This window comes from Sciurus vulgaris (assembly GCF_902686455.1).
Source record: "Sciurus vulgaris genome assembly, chromosome: 19".
Lineage (NCBI taxonomy): Eukaryota > Metazoa > Chordata > Mammalia > Rodentia > Sciuridae > Sciurus > Sciurus vulgaris.
The window spans coordinates 434,361-455,010 of NC_136480.1; the positions used below are offsets into that span (position 1 = coordinate 434,361).

Sequence of the window (20,650 nt, forward strand, 5' to 3'; positions counted from 1 at the left end):
TGTGGCTCAGTGGTTAAGTGCCCCTGGGTTCAACCCCTGGCACCAAAAGATCCTGGTGGTCTTCTAAGTATTTGCTTTGTCCTGTCATCCTCGACCACAAGCCAGCTGCTTCCCTCGGGTGCTTTTGTCCCCCAGCTGCAGCTTGGGCGCTGGTAGAGGAAGTCACCCATGGCTGAGACCCTCTGCTCGAAAGGGGAAAGCTGCTGTCACTGGCTGAATTTGCTACAGACCCTCACCTGCCTGAATTCCACCATGCCTCGCCTTAATGACACCACGTGCAGGCAGCCATGACAACCTTTCCCATCAGGAGCCTCTCTCCGGTCTTCCCAACTTTTCTAAGGATTTTTCTGGTTCCAGCAGTGCCCATCACACACTACGCATTGCTCTGGGAAGTGACTGACATATCACCTCCGACTGCCCCCCAAATGGCCTTTTCTTTCTAGGATCATAAATGATAATATTGGTACCAGGGATTAAGTACCCAGGAGCACTGGAACACATCCCCAGCCCTTTAAAAAAAATTTTTCCCCCAAGACAGGTTCTCGCCGAGTTGCTGAGGCTGGCCTCCACCTTGCCATCCTCCTGCCTCAGCCTCCTGAGCCACTGGGATTCCAGGCATGTGCCCCTCCACCTCACTCCTATCATTGAATTTTGATAGATGACTTATGAGATTCTACACTTTGGGCTGATACTTCAATAATGTGGAGATGGAGTGAATACATTTTCTATACGACATGGACCTCCCCGCACCCCACCCCGGGGGATACTGGGGATTAAACCTAGGATGCTTTTCACTGAGCTACATCCCCAGCCCTTTTTCTTTTGAGACAGGGTCTTACTAAATTGCCCACTCTGGACTTGTACTAGTGATCCTGCCTCAGGCGCCTCTCTCTTGGATCACAGCTGTGTGCCACCTTGCAGAGCGATATGGATGTTTATCTTTGGAGGCCAGAGGCCAGAAAGGCAGAATAATGTCCTTTCAAAGAGGTGCATGCCTAATCCCCATACGAGAAATGTTACCTTATGGAAGAACTCTGCAGATGCGATTAGATTACAACATTAACAGGAAGCTAATACAATACTTGATTCTGTCTTGAGACAAAGAAAAAAATCAGAATGAACAGTAGAGCATTGTTTGCTAACAAGGATATGACAATGTGAATATAAACTGGGCATGGTGGTGCACGCCTGTCATCCCAGCAGCTGGGGAGGCTGAGGCAGGAGGATCACAAGGTAGAGGCCAGCCTCAGCAACTCAGCGAGACCCTGTCTCTAAATGAAATATAAAAAGGGCTGGGGCTGGGGCTCAGGGGTTGAGCACCCCTGGGTTCAATCACTGGTACAAAAAAAAAAAAAAAAAGACCACGAGTTTGTAATTTTGCTAAGAAAAAGTAACAAAAGCTTTTGGTAAAGGTATGAATGTGATAAAATTTTTAGTTCTGCGAATTACATAGGTATGTACCTGTTTCACTTGTGAAATAAAATCTGCCATGTCAATCCAGAAACTGTATAAACTTACACGAGGTCAGGACCTAAGGCGGTTGTTTTGTTTTTGCTGTACTGGCGATCCAGCCTACAAGAGCTCTGCTACTGAGCTACACCCCCCATCCTTTTTTATTCTGAAACAGGGTCTAAGTTGCTCACATTGACTGCAAACTGGTGGTTCTCTGACCAGTCTCACTTTATAGATGAAGAAACTGAAGTTTTGGAGTTATGTGGTCTTTCAAACCTAACCCAACACCTGACTTGAAGCTCATTCATTGGCATGCTAAAAACTCTCAAAAATGAAAAAGATTCAGCCAGGCGTGGTGGCTCACATCTGTAATCCTAGGGCTCAGGAGGCGGAGGCAGGGAGGATCACAAGGTAGAGGCCAACCTCAGCAACTCAGTGAAACCCGGTCTGAAAATAAAACAAAAAGGTCTGGGAATGTGGCTTAGTGGCTAAGCCCCCTGATAACATTGAAAAAATAAAAAGGGCTAGGGACGTACAGGTCAGTGGTACAGCATCCCTACGCCACCAAAACAGCTTTAAAAAAAAAACAAAAAATTACTTGATGACTGAGATTTGCTTTAATATATTCTAACAAAAAAAGGGGTGGGAGAATGGTATAAAGTTAGTGATTAAGGAAGTTGGGAGACAGATACAGTGACATTCATTGTAGCTATTGCCTCTGCTTGTGGTTTTTTTCCTTTGTTACCAGGGATTGAACCCAGGGGTGCTTAATCCCTGAGCCACATTCCCACCCTTTTTTTTATCTTTTATTTAGAAACAGGGTCTGAGTTGCATAGTGCCTCACTTTTGCTGAGGCTGGCCTCCAACTTGGCGATCCTCCTGTCTCGGCCTCCCAGTCCACTAGGACGACAGGTGTGTGCAGCCATGCCCGGCTTCTTCTGCTGATCTTGATCTCTTCATCCAAGTCTAACCAAGTCTTGATCAGAAGGTTCCCCCCAAGAACTCCAGTGATCACATAAGGCTGACTCACACATGGTAGGTGTATTAGTCAAACTTCAAGTAAAAAGAATCACAGAGTCAATGAATGCATAAATCTCTGCACCTGATTCAGGAAGTAGGCATGTAGCGGGTAGAATAATAAATCCCAACCACTAACCTTACCACCAGATATGTGGATACCAGCTCTTAGGAAATGGGTTTAATATCGGTTTTCCTAATGGATTATAAATAACAGTTAACTTCTGGGTCTTGCTGAATTGCTTTGTAGTGGGGTCAAAGTGGATAATTTCAAGCAGTTAAGGTTATGGTTTTGCGATGCTGAGGGTCAAAACCTGGGCCTAATTCTAGGCAAGTGCTCTACCACTGAGAAACATCACCAGTGCTTGACACAGTTGTTTAATAAACATTCTTTAAATTCTGCTGGGTGCAGTGGCCCACGCCTCTAATCCCAGCAGCTCCGGAGGCTGAGGCAGGAGGATTGAAAAGCCAGCCTCAGCAAGAGCAAGGCAACTGAGATACTGTCTCTAAATAAAATACAAAACAGGGCTGGTGATGTGGCTCAGTGGTCAAGTTCCCCTGAATTCAATTCCTGGTACCCAAAAAAAACAAAAAACAAAAAAAGATTCTTTACATTCTAAAGCAACCAAAAAAAAAAAAAAAAACCCCTAATGAAACATAAACCAAAGTAATTAAAACTGTTATCTCTAGGACTATGACCTTGAGTTATCTAACCTAATACTTTTCAATCTGGTGGCATCTTAGAATCATCTGGAAGCCTATAAAATACAGATGGCTGAAGACCCATCCCCCTGCCCCAAAATTGAAGTCAAATGTCTGTCTCCAATTTAAGCAAAAAAGAATGTTACAAGCAACTACTCTCTAAAACGGTTGTTGGGATTTATGCTTTGAAACCTTCAGCAGTTATTTCTAGATTATTCTACGGCACTTGGGCTTCACACTATGCTTAGCAGAGCACTTATGGGTCACAGAGCACCCCTAATGCTTCAAGTTCCACACTGTTGAATAATGACTATGTACCGGAACTCATGCAAAAATAAAGCAGTCCAAGTTTTAGAAAACTTGGTAACTTTTAGGAGTTCGAAAAAGTATGGAGATTTAGATTATCCACTTCAATCTCTATAAATAGGCAAAAATCCAGATGAAGGATTAGAAAGGTAAAGACAGGCATGCACCCCAGGACACCAGGTTTTACTTGTGATACTTTGAGCCAAGGTTGCAAATCTCATCCATACCAGACACCCAATTGAACTGTTTTCTAGAAAATACAGGCTTTGTAACCCTTACTGAAATGCTCACCAGCGGAGGCTTTTTGGATTTTGGAACATAAGCATATATAACATATGTTTTATATTTTAAGGGATAGGTTCTGAGTTTAATCACAAAATTCACATTTCTCATACATCTTGTATACACCGCCCAAAGGTAATTCTGCCTGTTTCTACTGTACCTGTTGTTTGTTGTTGTCTTTTGTGGTACGCACTACATATTAAACCTGGGGTGTACTACCACTGAGCTACAGTGGCAGTACCAGGGATTGAACCCAGAGTTACTTCACCACTGAGCTACATCCCAGCCCTCTTTTATATTTTATTTAGAGACAGGGTCTCACCGAGTTGCTTAGGGCTTCGCTAAGTTGCTGAGGCTGGCCTCTAACTTGTGATCCTCCTGCCTCAGCCTCCAGAGCTGTTGGAATTACAGACATACGCCACAGCACTCTAGCATAAAATGTTGAGACAGGGTCTTGCTAAATTGCTGCAGTTGGTCTTAGATATGCCTCAGCCTCCCAAGTAGCTGGGATTATAACTACCTGTGTACATTAGCAACTACATTTTACCCCAACATTCCACTTGGGGCACCATGATGACTCTCAAAGTTTTCAACTTTGGCCAGCTGTGGTGGCACATGCTTCTAATCCCCATGACTCGGGAGGCTGAGGCAGGAGGATCGCAAGTTGGAGGCCAGCCTCAGCAACTCAGCGAGGCCCTAAGTAACTCAGTGAGACCCTGTCTCTAAATAAAATATAAAAAGGGCTGGGGATGTGGCCCAGTGGTTGAGCATGCCCAGATTCAATCCCCGGTACAAAAAAAAAAAAAAAAAAAGGAATAGCAATGCATTTCAGTGATAAAAGGCCAGTGGGTTCAATCAGAGTACCATAAAGAAATTTTTTAAAAAAGTTTTGGAGTTGGAATTCTGGATTACCTATTGTTAAATGTTCCCAAACTGTTCCTGGTCCAAGGAAAAAGTGTCTTCTAATCTGTGCTGAACTCCAGAAAATTCAAAATCATATCCACAGGTATCTCAAATGGAACCAATGTCACTAATCTCACCCCCTTAGGCTTCATTACAATGTGGCCTATTGGTTCTGAGGAAGTTATTTACTGTAGAAAAAGGAAAAACTTCCAACCAAATTTTCCATCATGTAAACATTGTTTTGCTAGATAAAAGCGAATATGCAGGCTGTGTGGTATATCACAGAGCCAAAAAAGACATCTTGGGCTGGGGAGATGACTCAGTCGGTAGAGTGCTTGCCTTGCATGCACAAGGCCCTGGGTACCATCCCCAGCACCGCAAAACAAACAGAAAAAGACATCTCATGTCGCTTTCTCATCGCAAACCTAAAGAAATGTTATTGTCAGTTAGGACATGGCCCTAGATAAATGAGCTGTCCATCTTCAGCTGCGCGGCCACGACCCCACCAGACGTCTCAGGTTGTGCCTTGACTAGAAAATCAAGTCCTGGATCCTCTGGCTCTAGAATTGCTTCAAGACTGCAGGTCCCCTGAATTATTTAACAGAATGACCCATTTAACAACGATCAAAGCGACTCCTAACCACAGCCACATTCAAGCCACTACACACAAACGTCCAGCTTGGAAATCTGTCCCTATAACCTCAACAGGAGTCTATTTTGGGAGGCTCGGGATGTAGCTCAGTGGTAAAGGACTTACTTTTCCTGGGTTGAACACCCAACAGGGGAAAATAAAAGTGACTATTTCCATTAAGAAAACCAACCTTTATCAGGCGCTCGGAGACCAGGAAACCCAAAGCGCCCCCAGGCAGGCGCAGAACCTCTGACCTGTCTGGGAGAAAGCCCTTCAGCTCCCAGCAGATGATGCTGGAATCTAAATCACACACCCATCTGGAGGAATTTCTACAGATTCTTTAGACTTTGAAGATCTTTATCCAAAGTCAGAAGAAGAAACCTACAGTTGTGACCTACGCAATACTAGGGCACATACAGCTGAAAAAGTGCTATTGCCTAGTTACGTCATAGCCGCCCTGACGTCATAGCACAACAGGTTCCTTACGTGTTCAAGGCAATATTATGTAATCAAACCTACTATGTGCCAGTTCTATAAATGTATAGCAAATGGGCCAGGTTGGGAGGCTGAGGCAGGAGGATGCAAAGTGGAGGCCAGGCTTAGCTACTTAGGGAGGCCCTGGTACCAAAAAAAAAAAAGTACATACAATTATACACAGTATATAATTCTTGATTATGATAATAAAAAACTGTTACTAGTTTAAAAAAAAAAAAGAAAGAAAATCAACCTTTTTTCTTGGTCAATATTTTTTTTTTAAAGTGGTTTCCAATATTTATGCAAAACCTCAAAATCGGGGATCCTTGTGTAGAGTCCTATCTGTGATGTAAAATATGAACAACACAACATTCACTAAAGGGAAAATGAATGTTAGCAGTAAGTAAAATAATGCCAGGAACCAAGGGAGAGATGACTACATTTCCAAGACGGATGCCACCGTAATGGAAAATCTGGAAGACCGGAATCACTACGCAGCGTATCCACAGAACGACGTGATCCAACATATGTACACACCGTGCAACGTTCCTGCCTGAGAACTTGAAGCTGAATCTAAGCATCAAGCCTCTCGACCAGGAAAATAGTGCGGATACTGAAAAATAAGAAAAAAATTGGTGACTGACGTTCACGATTACAGGGACAGGAGTACACATATAAGCAAGTGTGACCCAGACCTGGCCCGGGTCCTGGCTGTCTTTGGCCTAACTAGGGCTACGTGACTACAGTGCATCAGATGGTTGGAAGGGATAATATTGAACTTGTTATAAAGGCATTATGATCAGGAGGGAATATCCGAATTCGTATGAGAGTCACAATGAAATAGTGTTACATCTTTTGTTTTGGTACCTGGGATTGAACCCAGGGAGTTTAACCACTGAGCCGCATCCCCAGCCCTTTTTTTATATTTTATCTAGAGACAGGGACTAAATTGCTTTGAAATCGTGATCCTCCTGCCTCAGCCTCCAGAGACCCTGGTGTAACATATTTTCAAATGGCTCAACTACAAATATCAGCTCTTCTGGTAGTTCCTTTCAACTGTTCTTTTTGAAATTCTGCAAACGAATCAAGAGCTATATCTGGTCTCCACATTTAATTCACTGAAGGAGCTTCAAGAGGTGAAGGCAGAGTTTAGAATAACAGGGGTTAAAATGTGGACATTGTCAGGCATGGAGGTGCACTTCTATAATCCCAGTGACTCAAGAGGCTGAGGCAGGAGGATTGCGAGTTCAAAGCCAGCCTCAGCTACTCAGTGAGACCCTGTCTCTAAAATACAAAATACATCCGGGGGTGTGGCTCAGTGGTCGAGTGCCCCCAAGTTTAATTCCCAAAAAAAAAAAAAAAAGGAAAAAAAGAAAAGACAGACGGTAAGATTCACAGGGAAATGAATGTCACCTCCCTTCAACAGCACTGGTCTACTAATTTGACATGGTTGGAATTGGTACACAAAGCAGAAACACCAGCATATTTTTTTTTTTTTTTAAAGTTCTAGGACCCTGTTAAATTGCTGAGGCTGGCTTTGAACTTGGGATCCTCCTGCCTTAGCCTCCTGAGTCGCTGGGATTACAGGTGTGCACCACTGTGCCCAGCATAAGCAGATGATTTCTAAAGTCCACTGCAGCAATGAGATCCTAGACAAACAAAAAACAAGGAATTCAGACATTTCAGGTCCGTGGGAAGCCCAGCAAAATCAGGAAATGCGAAAAACCGTGATCGTATGAAAACCTCAGCATGAACTCAGGACGAAAGGATCATGGTGATGAATGGATTATAAAGGGGATTAAATTTCCTATGGCTCCGAGAACAGAAAAAGTAGCCAGTCCCGGTGCATCCTCAGAATAGTAAATTCTGCCTTGCCGAAGGCATGACTAAGTCAGTACAAAAATAAAAGTCCAAACTGCCAGCTTTCAGTCCTCCACAAACCCCTTTAATATGGCATTTCACACTATATACATGAATGAAAATTTGAAACAAAAAAGAACTTTAGTCAAACTCCCCTTCCTCCTCCAGCTTTATTGGAATAGTTTAAAGTTACATTTTCTATTTTCTAGGACTTCAGTTGCTTTTTCCATCTGACTTTTAAAAACTGATTACAGCAAATGAAACACAGTTGTCTAAGTGATATAGTATACAAAAATAACATCTTGATTTCTGTGAAAATGCATTTCTCTGCAATTCCTGAATAGCTCCAAATTATGCTAACTCTGCGCATCGATGTGGACTCTGGGTTTTAGATTTAGTCTTTGAGAAAAAAAATGTGTTCTAAACCTTTGCCATCACCATCTGCGTGTCCGGCATCGACGCTGCGATGAAGCTCCTGTTGGGCTTTTATCCCGATTTCTCTCACCTAGCCATTTAACGCACGTTGGACTTTTTGTTTACTCCCACTCAACTGTATGTTCGATGAGGGCCTGAAACAGATGTTACTCGATGTTATTTAATAGCTACTGAGGTCAGGCAATCCAAGGCCATCATTATGCTAAAATCAAAGTTACTTACGGAAGTTCATAGACACTTCCAGAACTGGTTTTACCTCCTACATGGGAACATTTCGAGAAACCCAGAACGGGCGCTCTGGTCTGACTGAACTCTTCCCATTCTTCCATCCCTATTCACCAGTGGCGCGGAAAGGGGGTTCTTTAACAAAGCATTATACATAACACCTCTACCAAACTAAACATAAACTTTTTTTTTGTAGTTAAATGCAGAAAGTCGGTTTTTTTTTTTTTCCACCCCTTTCCTCCTTTTACACGGCAAGTAAAGCTCACTGGCCTGGGAGTAGCCTCATCTGCCAACCTTTGGCCAGTGAAGAGGATTCAGAGAAAATAATACAACCATCAATCAGAAAAAGGAGGGGCGACAAAGGAAGATGATTAGGCCGTAGCCTCAATTGTGCATTCCCGTGCAAGATGCCCTGACTCGCCGCAGCGGTAACAGTTGACTTCGCTTGTCTTGCTGCAATTGATGGCTACGTGACCAGTCTCACCACACCTGGGGGGAAAAAAGAATTCTTTAATTTTCACCATGGTGCTCTGAACAAGTCAGACTATCGACCAAAGCAGAATAAAAAGCCCCAAACACATTTTTTTAAAGACTATAAGCATCTACATTAATAAACTAAGGGCAGAAACAAGAGATTATCTCAGAAAACAGTTACTCAAAAATTCGTGGCCAGGTGCCGTGGCACGTGCCTGTCATCCCAGCAGTTCAGCAGGCTGAGGCAGGAGGATGGAGACTTCAAAGCAGCCTCACCAAAAGCAAGGCCCTAAGCAACTCAGTGAGACCCTCTCTCTAGGTAAAATACAGGATAGGTCTGGGGGTGGGGGTGCTGCAGTCGTGGCTCAGTGGTGGAGCACTTGATGGCATGTGTGAGGCCTGGGTTCAACTCTCAGCACCACAAGTAAATAAACAAAAGATCCGCTGACAACTAAAAAATATATATATATAAAAATAAAATAGGGCTGGGGATGTGGCTCAGTGGTCAAGCGCCCCTGAGTTCATTCCCTGGTTTCCCTCCCTGCAAAACTGTGTCTTTCAGAGCTGAATGCAATCCCAGTAACTCGGGAAGCTGAGGCGAGAGGATCACTAGTCCTAGGCCCGCCCAGCAACTTGGCCAGACACTGTCTCAAGAACAAAAGCCACCAACCAACCGGCCTTGGAGATAGAACCCAAACAGGAGCTACGCCGGGCAGCAACCCGCACGTGTAAGCCTAGCTATGTGGGGCCAAGGAAGGAGGGTCCTCAGTTCCCGGCCAGTCTTGGCAACTCAGCAGGACCCTGTGCAAAATGAAAAATAAACAGAGCCCCCGAGTTCAATTTCAGGAAGGAAGCCAGCCAGCGGGGCGGGGGTTGTGCGAAGAGTCCAGGTGCCCCAAGTCACAGGTCATCGTGGCAGAACACACTAAGGTGCAGGCGAGCTGCTCCTTACAGGCTGAAAGTGCACATCATCTGGTCACAGCCAGCTCGCTGAGCAGCCGCTCCCGGTCGGTCCCCTCCGTCCAGTCCCTGCGGCGCTGCACACTCACCTGTAGCACTTGACTTTGGTGCAGTCTTTCTGAATGTGTCCAAATTCTCCACAGGAGTAGCACTTCTGCTCATCGGCGTGGTCACAGTCGCGAGCCAGGTGGCCTGGCTTGCCGCAGTTGTAGCAGCACTGTTCTCGCTCTCGCTTGGGCTCCTTGCAGTCCTTGGCGATGTGGCCGCCTCTTCCGCAGTTATAGCAGGCTTCAGCAGTAAGGAGAAGAAGCAGAGGAGGCTATAAAGCCCGCCAGCGCTGCCCGCCAGCGCCGACCTACGCAGCACGCGCATGCTCACTCTGCCACTTCCAGAGGCTGTGACAGGAAGTGTTAGACACTTACCATCCTCCTGAAGATCACAGTCCTTGGCAAGGTGACCAGACTCACCACAGCGATAACAGATGTCTGGAAGAGATGAGGAAACAAACTGGAAACCTATTTTGAGCAGAAAGAAGAAAGAATTTGGCTAATTAGACCAGTCTTAATACTAATGAACACCGAAGTACTTCCAAATTTCTTATTCGACAAAAATACCTCTATCCGAGGTAAAACCACCTCTGCCGCGGCTTCTCATTCCACGACCGCGGCCTCCGCCGGTAGGGCACTCCCGGGCCCAGTGGCCAGATCGTCCACACTTGAAGCACTCGTTGCTGCTCATGGCTGCAGGTCAATCTTCAAAATATTGACAACGACAACATTATTCCACTCAGAATCACTTCGTATTAAAATAATCACACATCTACATGCTCAGATGTTATATCGATTGTAAAATACCTGAAAAAATTAGGTACCTGGGAAATTATTAAATGTATAACATTATATAATAGCCCCCCACGCATACTTGGCAGTGCTGGCCACTGAACCCAAGGGTGTCTACCACAGAGCTACATCCCCAGTACCCACCCCACCTTTTGGCAGAGGTGTACCATGGATTGAACCCAGGGGTACCCAACCACTGAGTCACGTCCCCAGCCCTATTTTGTATTTTATTTAGAGAAAGGGTCTCGCTGAGTTGCTTAGCACCTTGCTCTTGCTGAGGCTGGCCTCCAACTTGCCATCCTCCTGCCTCAGCCTCCCGAGCCACAGGGATTACAGATGTGTGCCACCGCACCCGGACCCAGGCCCCTTATTTTTGAGCAAGGATCTCATTAAATTGTTGAGGTTGACAATGAACTTGAGGTCCTCCTGTCTCAGTCTCCCAAATAGCATCTTTCACAATTTCTGATCTTTTAAAACTGTTCAGACAAGGCATACATGCATCAGTATGCAGGCTAACACATTTGTTGATGAGCTTTACAGGGTCACTGTCACTGAATACTGAGTACTAGACACAATCCCACCTCTTTTCTGGGTCCACAGATACTTTCTCAGGGTTATAAGGCAGTTAAGCTTCAGTGTGGTCAACTGGAAGAAATTTACTGATGACAAAGATTGGAATAACTAACAGCTGCAGGACAGATTCTGAAGGTAAGGGAGGAGTCAGTGAAAAATAAAACATGACCTCACTCTATAATCTTAGCACCTAATAAACTGCCTGCGTGGCAGCGTGTGCCTGATGACCAAGCTAGTCTTCAAAGACAAATTTTCAGAGATAAAATATTTGTATCTCTATGGGGCACAAATACATTCAAACTATTGGGAAATCAAGGCAGTACCCCAAAGTGCTCAGGCTGTCTGTGGCACCAGAACATCTGTTCTTTTGCTCTGTTCTTCCCTCTCCTAATGTTTCTGTAGCTTTATGTTTAAAACAAGGCTACCTGGAATTTATTTCACTAGGTATCATGTTGAAATAAAAACAAAACTCTCACTAAGGTAAATGGATTCTGAACTCATTATGTAACAATCTAAAAATAATCCCAGGCTATTCCCAGAATAGAATAGAATGCAATGGAATAGAATGGAATGGAAATGGAACTTCCTATTTCCTTGCTTGCATATCTGCAATAATCTTTCATTTGATTAAGATGGGACAGAATTACCAACCACAGCACCAAAATCCCAAAAGGTTGTTAGAGAAATGGCCTGGCTCCCCCGGAACAGTTTCGCCAACTTGTAGAGAAAGCTAATGCAGATGTGGCGGAGCACCCTTGACTGGGGAAGACCAGACAGGAGGATCCCAAGTTTGAGGCCAGCATGGGCAATTTGGTGAGCCCCTGGGGGACTCTCCCCCACCTCCAAAAAAAAAATCGGGTGACTAAAAATTAAGTTAAAGTTTAGTTTTAAACAAATTTCCACAGTCAAATAATCAAGAGCCCTGCACTTACTTATCCCAATGCTCTGCAATCTGATTCTGGATGTTTCCAAAGGAATCTTTTTAACCAACTACTGCCACTTGCTATGACCATGTTACCAATCCAATCTTTTGGCTCCAGGGGTTATTTGTGGCTTGAGATGCACAATGCTCATTTCTAGTCAGAAGAAATCATCCAGGGAAGGAGATTTTAAAGCATCTATCCAGGGGCTGGGGCTGAGTGGTGGAGCGCTTGCCTAGCATGGGGGAGACTCTGGGTTCGACTTCAGCACCACGTGTAAGTAAATAAAATAAAGGTCCTTCGGCAACTAAGAAAATATTTTTAAAAAGTCCATCTATATTCATGTGTGTGTATATATATACTTTTTTTTTTTTTTTTTTTTTTTTTTTTTTTTTAACAAAACTTGAGACAGCATTTGCTCTCTGCCCCCCTGGCCTCCCACTTTTTAACCTTTACTGATGCTAGCTCCAAATCATGTTAAATGATTCCTAGTTTCCACCAGAGAGGGATAAATGAAAGGCACGTAAATAGGCAAAGAAAAAAAAAAGCTGCTAAAAAAAAAAAAAGAAAGAAAAAGGAAAAAGAAAGAAGTTACCATGGCACTTCCTCCTGCCTCCCATCTCCTATTCCCATGTTCTTCATTCTGCATCTTTTCTAGTTTACATTCCCATCGACTTAAGCACACTTTACTGCTTTCAATGAGTTCTTTGCATTTAAACACTTTTACACCGGAAGCCAGGCAAATTGACAGGCCCTAAGTACCTGATTATTTAATATTTAAACAACATACTTAACTTTTAGAAAAGATCAAAAACTCTGATTTATTCCGAGACAGTGTTCCCTAAGTTGCCCAGGCTGGCCTCATACTTGTGATCCTACCTCAGCTTTCTGAGCTGGCCATCATGCCTGGCCTCTCCTTCCTATAACCACTGAGCTACATTCCAGACCTCAAATTTGCAACCCTTCTGCCCCAGCCTCCCATTCAGCTGGGATTTCAGGCATGCACCAGTGCAGTGAACTTCAATATGTATTTCTAAAGCTGTAAAGAATGATTGTTCCTGGCAACCTCACCTTCAAAATAAATATATATATATATATATATATTTTTTTTTTTTTTTTGGGGGGTGGGTACTGGGGACTGAACCTAATTTGTATTTTATTTAGAGGCAGGATCTCACTGAGTTGCTTAGCGCCTCGCTTTTGCTGAGGCTGGCCTCCAACTTCAAAATAATTTTAAAAGATCTGTTAATTTCATGATTGGAAAGTATCATGGGAAATGATACTGATCATTAGATCCTTACCGGTGGAACAGCCAGCAATTAAAACTATGTTTAATGTCAGCATAGAAACAACCAATTTTAAAAATTCAGGTACTAAAGAGCTGATCAATCAATGTGAATCCATCTTTCCTGTTTTTCAATTTTATCTTTTTTTTTTCATCTCTAACCATCGGACCCAGATCCAAAGTTCAGAGGTGGGACAAAAAGACAGGAGGGGTGGGGCTGTGGCTCAGTGGTAGAGCGCTTGCCTAGCACGTGGGAGGCACTGGGTTCAACTCTCAGCACTGCAGGCAAATGAATTAAGGGCCACGGACAACGAAAACAACCTTTTTGGAAAATGGACAGGAAACACTTGAACATGAAGCTCTCATCTTTTTCATTCCTTCTTCCTTTTTTTGCTTTTTTGTTTTTTTGGCAGTACTGGGGGAATTAAACCAAAGGGCACTTTTAATCCCTGAACTACATCCCGGCCTTTTTTCTTTTGAGACAGGGAATTGCCAAGTTACTGAAGATCCTGCTAAGCTTCAATCTCGCAATCCCCCTGCCTCAGCCTCCCATTCGCTGGGGTGACAGTCTTGCGCCACCAGGCCAGGCTTCATCCTAATTCCCACAGGAAAGGGTGAGTTGAAATATGAACATTTCAGTTACAAGCTACAACTATATTTAAGGAAAGCAGTATTTCTCCATTAAATGAACATAATCCTGTTACCAGTGTTTTATGCACAATTACAATAAACTGTTCTGACATGCGCCTCAGTGGCAAAGGCAGGACTGTAATGGAAATCTCAGATGCTGTGCCATCAACACATCCTGTCTCGATGTCCTATAGTAAATTAAGCCCCCCCCATACGAATACAAAATTCCACTTAAAGTCTTAAAGGAGGAGCATCAACTTCATTAATATCCCAAAGACCCATCCTCAGTACAACATGCTTTTTAAGGTCTCCCCAGCAGGCTTAGATAATGTGTATGCAAACTCCTTTCTCTCCCACCAAACCAATCACAGTAAATGAGCTGGCCTACACTTTCACTCAATAACTGGTACCTTGTGCTGAGACTTGTCTCTTGGACATAAATAAATCAATAATTCCCACATTTCAGAGGCACATTAACTTATCCTAGAAAGCAGGTCCCCTCATTCTAATGCTCATCTTATGTACAAATATGTTTCATTAAAATGTATTTATGGTGCATGCCGGTCATCCCAGCATCTTGGGAGGCTGTCGCAGGAGGATCCCGAGTTGGAGGCCAGCCTCAACAACTTAGCGAGGCCCTAAGCAACTCAGTGAGACCCTCTTAAATAAAACATAAAAAGGGCTGGGGATGTGGCCCTGTGGTTAAGAGACCCTGCATTCAATCCCTGGTTCCAAAAAGGGGAAGGAAAAAAAAAAAAAAAAGTATTTAGAAAATTTCACATTCCTGAGGAAAACAGAGAAGACATGGCTGGGCATCATGATTCCGTGATTCTCTGCCTACAACAGATCCTGGCTGGATTTTCCAGCACTGCCCTTCCCTACCCGTCCCTCCTCCACCTGTCACATCCTTGTCCCACCTTTAAGGGCCGACTGAAATGCCAACTCTATAAAGGAATCTGAACTCATCTCCCAGCTTCAAGTTCTCCTTCCTATCAAGACTCAAGACACCCTGTCAGTGTCTGTCTGATCACACCACTGGGCTGCCCAACCGTATTCTCCAGGGCGGAGACCAAGGAATTCATCTTTGAACCAGCACAACTCTGCATACAGTTATCCTTTTAGTAGTAGTTTTATAACAGTATTTTAATTGTTGGGGGGGGTGGGAAGGTCCTAGAGTCATTTGCTAAATGAAGCTAATTGTACCTACAAGATACAATGCGATCTAATCAAGGACTAACAAAACCTAAATTCTTGCTATCATCCACAAGAATTACTGCACCAAGTTACTGAAAGAAGCAATGTGTGTTCAATTATGCCCTCATTAAGGATTGATCACACTGACTTTGAAATTCCCAGCTTTATGAAATCAGAGTTAAAAGTGTGCAACAGTTTTTAGGATTCACAGCTTGCAGTTTCTGGAAGGCCCAACAGTCTAAAGACATTCCTAATATAAAAGAAAAATCATCCATAACAGAAGTAACTTCCACTTCTGAGATTTCAATACATAACCAGTAATGACTATGAGAGTAAAAAGAAGAAACTTTTGAATGATAAAAAAAAAAAAAAGTCAAGAGTATTTACTTCCAATTTTATCCAAAACAATTCCCAGAAGCGGCTGGGAAATTTCCACCAGGGGTCACTAAAAGAGCCAGCATCCAGGTCAGTTCCCCTAGCTCTATTAATTCAGAAATTCACAATCAACCAGACTTGTGCATTATATGCACTGCCACAAAACATATACACTAGTTAAAAAACAAAACAAAACAGAATATTGCCTTTCCACAACAGTTGCCAGGCAACAGAACACAAACACAAACACACACCTACCCCCCCCAGTAGTGGGGGTTGAACCAGAGCCTCATACCAGTTAGGCAACCGTCTCCAGTCCTATTCTCTCTTTTGCTAAAACACACTGATCTATCCTAACAAAGTAAAAAGATTTTGGCACAAATAAGCCTGGATTAACCACTAACCGACCTGAACTACTCAAATATATGGCTGCTGTCCTTTCTAGGCCGCTCTCCCTCCATTCCTAACAGGGAAACGCTAAAACTGATGTAGGATGAGAACTGTGTTATAAGCCACCTTGTGCTTTACGGACGCCCAGTGTAAAAACTTGTCGGGCTGACGTCCTGTGTACGCAGCTAGTCTTTCCTTCCCACTTTCCCCCAGTGAGCCAGACTGGTCAGAGGTCCACTAGAACGCAGCCCAAGGCCTCTGAGGAAGGCTCAGCGCGGAGACAGGTCTCCTTAACCTCCAGCTGTCCATCTTAAAGTCTCCTTCCTGAATGAACGGAAAGAAGGTTAAGAGAAAAATGGGTGATGTCCAACCAGCATAAATCAAATAGCTATTCCCAAGTCACAATATCTATCACATTTTCAAGCCATGAACCCCACCGTGGAGGTGGTAGGAACACAGGACAGGCCAAGGAGGAGAAATACACCCAGTGCAGCCAAGACGTGCTTGGAAAAAACTGAGATTTCACTGTAAGAGGCCATGTATGCTAAACTAAGAGGTCTGATTTTGGTTTACAAACCAAAATTATGTAAACTTTAAGGATTAAATTCTGGATAAAAACCCGCAGTTACACGAATTCACCTTTAGCAACATCAGTAACTGTAGGTGTGCTACTAAGAACAGTCAATAACTCGCTGAACTTGAACAGTATGTGCTCAAGACCAACAATGAGTTCCAATGAACAGCAATCGTAACTGCATCCTAAAATGTTTAAATTATGTAACAAGGAAGGTTGGGGATGGAAATGACACAAACCAAGTATAATGTGCAGCTTACTAACTTTGTTTTATATGATTTACCAACAAGGTTGTATACGTTCACATCCTGTCCCAAGCTCAGGGTGATCCCTGTCTCAGTGTCGGTGACTCAAATACATTTAGGCCAGAGAAGAGCTTTTGCCCTCTGAATGCACTGATTATTATGCTCCAATAAGTCAGTCTGGTGTCTCGACATGGTACCGAAACACTTCACTGTTATAACAAAAATAAACTGCCCATACAATAGAAGGAAGCAAGATACATTCTGAGTTACCTGCATTTCCATCAAAATAATGGAGAACATGGTACATAATTAGGAGCAATTTTTCTTATCCTGGTTCCTGCATTTACTGCCTAACCATGGCTCATTACCCTTATTTCTGCCTGCCCTGATTACCTGTGAAAGGTTTTAATAGTTGAACATGCACTATGAATCAAGCATTAATAGTATATTATTCATAATACCCCAACCTGCAAGTTACATATTCTTGCTCCATTTTAATAAGGAAGCAAGACCTGAGACCAAGTGACTTAGCCAAAACCACACAGCTAAGAAAATACCAGAAACAGGATTTTAACAGTCTGGCTGTAAATGCTTTGCAGAGGCTTTTGTTAAGTGATAAAGGGCACCAAAAAGCCATTATTAGGAGCGCCATTTACTCCCTACTTCCAATATACTATTCCCTGGGCATATATGGCCAGTAACTGTCTAAAAAGTTGATTTAAATTTCAGTGCTATTAAGTATTCATTGTTTCTCTTTAGATAAACCAAACCAAAGTAAAACTAGACAGATGAGTTTTTAATAATCTAGTCACATTCTCAATTTTTTCACAGTATACCTTTTTTTGATACTAGGGATTGAAACCAAAAGCACTTAATGCCATTCCCTTTTTATATTTTATTTAGACACAGGACCTCACCAAGTTGCTGAGGTTGGCCACCAACTTATGATCCTTCTGCCTCAGCCTCTCAAACTGCTGGGATTATAGGCTTAGAAGTCACTGCACCTGGCCATTCACAGTATGCTTTCAACAGGGCCTTCCTGAATTTTAAACCAAGATCATCTTTCCTCAATCTTCTCTAAGGGAGAGTCACCGACGCAAGCAACGCTGGCAACTTGATTTCACTAGTTAATACCTTCAGATTTTAGATCCAGAGCCACTCCAGCTGATCCCTGTTACACTCTAATGTTCCTAATTAACAAAATCCTTCTCCTTACAACCTGAATTTTGGTGGTGCCCACAAGTGTTCATGTTATTCTCCCAACTGTATTATTTTTTTTACAAAGTGAAAACGCGGCAGAGTTCATGGGATCTCTTAATGCTGCTCCCTTACTGCAGCACTGCCAGACCCTGCCAGACTACGAGTTCTGCTCAGTGAGAAGGTGCAGAAAGAGCGTTCTCCATACAGCAGGCCAGGACGCCTTGGCTCTCCAGTACTGTCAGAAGCTAGAAGAGCAGAAGCTCCTGTTTGTCTCTTTTAAGCTCTCACGCCTGCAGAAAAGGGGGGAAAAAAGCAAAATCTCTCAGTGGTCAACTGGTCAACAGACCAATCAATCCAATTAGTGCCACTGTAGTGCTACTGCTTATGAGCACCAATCTGGTACTTTCCCACAGACCTGCCACATGTTTGAAAAAGCTAAAAATAATCCACAGGCATAAATCACATTCCCAAATTCATTTATTAGTACTTTTAAATACCTATAAATCACTTTGCCTGTTCCAGATGTTCAATGGCCAACTTAAAAAATGCCCCAAAGTCTTCTAGTGATCTGGTAGGAAATATCGGAGAGCGCGCACATCTGTTTGGAATAAATTACCTCCCTGGGAATCAATATGAAAAGAAAATGTGGACCTTTGGTTGAAAACCTTTTTTCTGATGTCAAGTATTCAGGGAAGCACACAGATATATACTGTTAGCTTGTGCTGGGAAACTGTTGCCAAGAGTTGCAATTTGGAAAAAAAAAAATTTAAGTCCTTAATTTAGCCCTTGGGACTCTAATCAATTATTCCTTTTATAATCGAGTACACAAAGAGTTCCTTGTAGACAAGAATCAGGCTCAACAATTCAAAAACTATGTGTCTAGGAGCGTGACAGTTCGTTTGATAAGCCTTAACCAAATTAATCCTTTCAACTTTGGAATTTAAAAAAAAATTCAGGAGGCAGAGACTACACTTCATACCTTTTTTTTTTTTTTTTAACAAACGCTAAGCCTTACACTCAACTTATACCGCCAGAGCAAGAGAGTCACAAAGTTGCTAATTGAGATTCAGAGATTAACTCGATGCCAACATCCACGGGTCATGTTTCCAAAATCGGGTCAAACAACAGGGAAGGGTGAAATTCCATTTCTAGAATCCTAACGTGGGGTTGGGGCTGCAGCTCAGCGCACAGTGCTTGTCTCGCGTGTGCGAAGCCCTGGGTTCGATCCTCGGCCCACAGGGAAAGAAACAAAATAAAGTCTGACTTGGGCTCGAGGTGGGGACCGACGTTGTCGATCCTCCTCTGACAGATCCACAGCCCCGGCGGCTTCGCCCGGAGCCCTCCGAATGACGCCGGCGACGTGCGGCACAGGCCTCCGGGAGCGAGGGCCAGGGGCCGCCTCCTCCGGGAAGCCGGTGGTCGGGCCACGTGCTGGGCCTGTGGCAGCGAGCGCGACCTGAGCCACCGACGGGCCGCGCCGCCGAGAGGTCGGGACGCGGCCGCGGCGCAGCGGGGCTTTCGGGTCCCGCTGGTCCCGACACCCGCTCGGCCCCGGAAACCGCGGCGGGGACGACCGCGCGCGGCGGGCATCCCGGGTTCTCCTTCCCCGCCGCCGGGACCCCCGGGACCCGCACGTCGCGCGGATCCCGAGAAGTGGCTCCCAGGAGCCGCCCGCCCACCGGGGTGGCAGCGTCGCACCAGCGAACGCGGGACTGTTGGAAAACGGCCTCGAGGCCCAGAGAGGGACGTGGCCAGGAGGCGGCCCGCGAGGCCCGCCGCCCGCCGGGGTCCCCGGGGTCCGGCACGTGCCGGCCGAGCCCCCGCCCGCCCGCCGCGCCTCCCTCCGCCTTCCCGCCAAATCGAGCCGCGGCCCCAAGGGCACCGGGCCCCGCCGCCCTCGCTGGGCGCCTGAGGCCCGGGGCGCGGCCTGGGCGCCGGGAGCGGCCCCGGCAGCCTGAAGCCCAGCTCCCCGGACCCCACGAAGGGCAGAAGGGCCGCCCGGCTTCGGCGGGCCGGAAGCCCGAGCCCGCGGCGGCGGCGGCAGCCGAGCTTCCCGCCTGACGCAGCAGCCGCGGCGCAGGCCAAAGCGCGGCCGCCATCGCCGCCTCCTCGCTCGCTCCCCTCGTCCGTCCCGCCTCGGCCACGGAACCCACACCGCGGCCTCCGCGACCCCGGCCCGCCACAGCAGCCCTCACCTTTCGGCGTCGGAGCGGGTCCGCAGCAGCGGAGACGCGGACGCAGGCCGGGGGAAGGCGGCTCGCAAGGCAGCGGCTGTTTATCTTCAGGGTCCTTGCCTGCGCCACACGCGGGTCTGCACACGGCCCCACACACGCCGCTGCGCACGGCTCGCCTCCGCCTCGCCCACGCGGCCAATCAGCGCCCAGGGCTCCGCCGGCCAATCAGAACCGCCCGCGGGGAAGGACGCCCTGCACCAGCGCGGCGGGACGCGGGTCGGACCTCTGGCTCTGCGCGCGCGGCTTTTCCCGTCGTGCTCCGCGCGCGGCCTTTCCCGCCTGGGTCGCAGCCCGGCTCTCCTCCCGGACTTCCCCGCCTGCGCCCCGGCCCCGCCCGAGCCGGTGGACATCTGCCGACCCCGCCCTTGGAGATGTCACCTAAGGGGTGCGGGGCGACCGGTCCGCGGGCAGGGACTACCGTTTGCGTGGAATCGAGGAAGAACCTTCCCCTGGGCTCGTGGCTTTCAGAA

The 20,650-nt window shown here is 45.5% G+C and overlaps 1 protein-coding gene across 12 annotated transcripts; it reads right to left on the reverse strand.

The window, feature by feature from the left end:
• Positions 1 to 7,690: 7,690 nt before the first annotated feature.
• CNBP (CCHC-type zinc finger nucleic acid binding protein) lies at positions 7,691 to 20,301 on the reverse strand. Of its 12 annotated transcripts, none has more exons than XM_079122157.1 (5): positions 20,142 to 20,301; positions 10,354 to 10,473; positions 10,144 to 10,236; positions 9,811 to 10,012; positions 7,691 to 8,776 (listed from the first exon to the last, which is right to left on the reverse strand). In XM_079122157.1, the coding sequence occupies exons 2-5, from the start codon at positions 10,457 to 10,459 to the stop codon at positions 8,659 to 8,661; spliced, it is 519 nt and encodes a 172-aa protein (XP_078978283.1). In that variant the 5' UTR covers positions 10,460 to 10,473; positions 20,142 to 20,301; the 3' UTR covers positions 7,691 to 8,658. The 12 variants fall into 12 exon arrangements, with proteins under 12 accessions (XP_078978283.1, XP_078978281.1, XP_078978277.1 ...); XM_079122155.1 differs by having other exon boundaries at positions 9,811 to 10,009; positions 10,138 to 10,236; XM_079122151.1 differs by having other exon boundaries at positions 10,144 to 10,206; positions 10,336 to 10,473.
• Between the last annotated feature and the right edge of the window lie 349 nt (positions 20,302 to 20,650).

What these genes read in the sequence shown, in the direction of transcription:
- CNBP (XM_079122149.1), bottom strand. Translation starts at nt 10,459, where the DNA reads ATGAGCAGCAACGAGTGCTTCAAGTGTGGACGATCTGGCCACTGGGCC. An exon ending in TGGTTTTACCTCGGATAGAG is followed by an intron (nt 10,237 to 10,335) that starts GTATTTTTGTCG and finishes TGCTCAAAATAG; the next exon opens with GTTTCCAGTTTGTTTCCTCA. An exon ending in ACCAAAGTCAAGTGCTACAG is followed by an intron (nt 8,777 to 9,810) that starts GTGAGTGTGCAG and finishes TTTTCCCCCCAG; the next exon opens with GTGTGGTGAGACTGGTCACG.